The sequence below is a fragment of the Sinocyclocheilus rhinocerous genome, unplaced genomic scaffold (genome assembly GCF_001515625.1).
Source record: "Sinocyclocheilus rhinocerous isolate Xijiao unplaced genomic scaffold, SAMN03320098_v1.1 C35460310, whole genome shotgun sequence".
NCBI classification, from domain to species: domain Eukaryota; kingdom Metazoa; phylum Chordata; class Actinopteri; order Cypriniformes; family Cyprinidae; genus Sinocyclocheilus; species Sinocyclocheilus rhinocerous.
Window position 1 is genome coordinate 1 of NW_015752317.1, and position 488 is coordinate 488.

Genomic DNA, 488 nt, shown 5'->3' on the forward strand with positions numbered 1-488 from the left:
TTGAGAAAGAGGAGTGCATAATTATTCATTCATAATTTTAGAAAATGTTTTAAAAAATCTATAAGATGTAGCAACTGCTTTCTATAGTAAAACAGCTTATGACACTATCAATGTTTTGTTTTTATTTAACTTCAGGTGAAATTTCTATGGAGAAAGTGAAGGTGAAGCGATATGTGTCGGGTAAGCGTCCAGACTATGCCCCGATGGAGTCCTCCGATGAAGAAGAGGAGGATTTCCAGTTTGTTAAGAAGGGTAAAGAGGCTGAACCAGAGATGGAAATTGAAGTGGAGGAAAAATCTGATCCTCGTCTTCGACGTCTCCTGAATCGAGAGACCGAAGATGTTGAAGAGAGGTAAAGCCTATCGATCTGTGCAATACCATTTTTACAAATATAGTTCTGTTGTACAAGGGATCTGGTGGTGTTAATGTGCAATGCGCTATTGTGTCTTTCACAGGCTTGCGAGACACAGGCAGATAGCAGAGCCAGA

At 39.8% G+C, this 488-nt stretch overlaps 1 protein-coding gene across 1 annotated transcript; it reads left to right on the forward strand.

The window, feature by feature from the left end:
* Nucleotides 1-135: 135 nt before the first annotated feature.
* LOC107734875 (microfibrillar-associated protein 1-like) lies at nt 136-482 on the forward strand (the record flags this gene model as incomplete). The annotated part of the gene is made up of 2 exons (XM_016546760.1): nt 136-352; nt 456-482. Coding segments are annotated over 2 exons (244 nt in total), but the record flags the coding sequence as incomplete, so codon positions are not given.
* Between the last annotated feature and the right edge of the window lie 6 nt (nt 483-488).